The sequence below is a fragment of the Hibiscus syriacus genome, unplaced genomic scaffold (genome assembly GCF_006381635.1).
Source record: "Hibiscus syriacus cultivar Baekdansim isolate YM2019G1 unplaced genomic scaffold, ASM638163v2 tig00110378_pilon, whole genome shotgun sequence".
NCBI classification, from domain to species: Eukaryota; Viridiplantae; Streptophyta; class Magnoliopsida; order Malvales; family Malvaceae; genus Hibiscus; species Hibiscus syriacus.
The window spans coordinates 524,625-526,156 of record NW_024062712.1 but is presented as its reverse complement, the minus strand read 5'-3'; the positions used below and the strand labels follow the sequence as shown (position 1 = coordinate 526,156).

Genomic DNA, 1,532 nt, shown 5'->3' with positions numbered 1-1,532 from the left:
GTTTAAGCATAAAATGAATATGGATAAAAGGAGTCATCCGAAAAAAGAAACAAAAGCAGTTGTGGAGTGCAAATAGGGAAAACTGTATTGCCAATAGCCTGTTCATTCTTCATATATCAAGGAGCGGAGCATTTTTAATTCCAACTTACAAGATGTTATTCATTTTAATTGGAGCATGTCTCCATTTTGCAAATATCTTAGAGGATTGGGGGTGTTACAAAATCATAAACATGAGGAAGCGTGGATAATTAGAATGAGAAAACTAACCAAGGTGAATCTTCACCCGAATAACTAACAAGGAAATGCAAATGAGTGCAAAGTAGATAATGGAATGCACCAGAATGGAGGCTCCACTCGTTTGGTAGTTGCCAAACTCAACAAATCGGGACTTCGCCGGAATCTGAAAAAGCAGCCCCGGCGATAGCACTATAAAGAGCAGCACCGCCACAAAAACTGGCCCCCAATCCGACATCTTCTCCAACACACAAAACACTTCACAATGAATCACAAGGATTTAAGGATTCCCAAACCTTCGTCACGTGGTTGCTCTAAAACACTTTACTTTGAGGGGAAACTTCCCGAACCGTTCGGTGGGGTAGAAAATTCTTGCATCAAATGTTTTTTTGTGCGCACCACTCTAGTTTTTCTTCTTGATTTTTGGTAATATCAAATCTAGTTTTTCCACCTTTCATGTCTTATTAAGTTAGAAAAAATAGAAAATTCTAGTAAATGTTTTAGGATGAGTATGTCACGCTCGACGAGTATCACTAACGATGGGTACCCGTTAATTTAATTTATAAAAAATTATAATTCTAAAAGACTCAACGTATTATTATAAATTAACTAAAAGTATTTTATTTAAAATAAAGGGTAAACTATACCAGTGATCACCTAACTATTGTTCATTTTCATTTTGACCATCATTTTTAAAATTTTATCAATCAAGTCACTCGACTATTTAAATACATTCAATTAAGCTACTTGTCATTAACATTTAACGGAGAAGCTGATGTGACAATTAAAGTATTTGGTATAATTACACATTTTGTTACTATTATTTATATATTCTATCAATTCGGTCGTAATTTTAATCAACTAAAATAAACTTAATTCTCAAATCAAATGATGTGAAATTTTAACCTTCAAGTCAAATGATGCAATGTTTAATGACACGTGTCACCATCCGATTGGACGATTAAATTTATTTTAATTTAATATATTTTTTTCACCAATCAAAGGGTGACACATGTCACACCCTCAAGAGGAAAGAAAATTTTGGACGCATAAATGATGGGTTGAAGAAGCAAGGCTCAACCATTGAGCCAAAGTAGTTAATTGATTCAAATTTGACTACATATGTTATTTATAAAGTATATTAGTGTAAACTTAAATTCTTAATATTTTATATATCTCAACTTAAATTCATGCATTAAATTAATTTTACAGCTTAACATTAAAAATATATTTTATTTTTATATTAACTTATTAAATATATTTTATTATTGTCTTAACCTAAAACTATATTTTATTCT

The 1,532-nt window shown here is 31.4% G+C and overlaps 1 protein-coding gene across 1 annotated transcript; it reads right to left on the bottom strand.

The window, feature by feature from the left end:
* Positions 1-234: 234 nt before the first annotated feature.
* LOC120121702 lies at positions 235-476 on the bottom strand. The gene has a single exon (XM_039141015.1). It carries the CDS (start codon positions 470-472, stop codon positions 263-265), a length of 210 nt encoding a protein of 69 aa, XP_038996946.1. The 5' UTR covers positions 473-476; the 3' UTR covers positions 235-262.
* Positions 477-1,532: the final 1,056 nt, after the last annotated feature.

Excerpts from the sequence above, each read along its gene's own strand:
- LOC120121702 (XM_039141015.1), bottom strand. The coding sequence starts at position 472 with ATGTCGGATTGGGGGCCAGTTTTTGTGGCGGTGCTGCTCTTTATAGTG.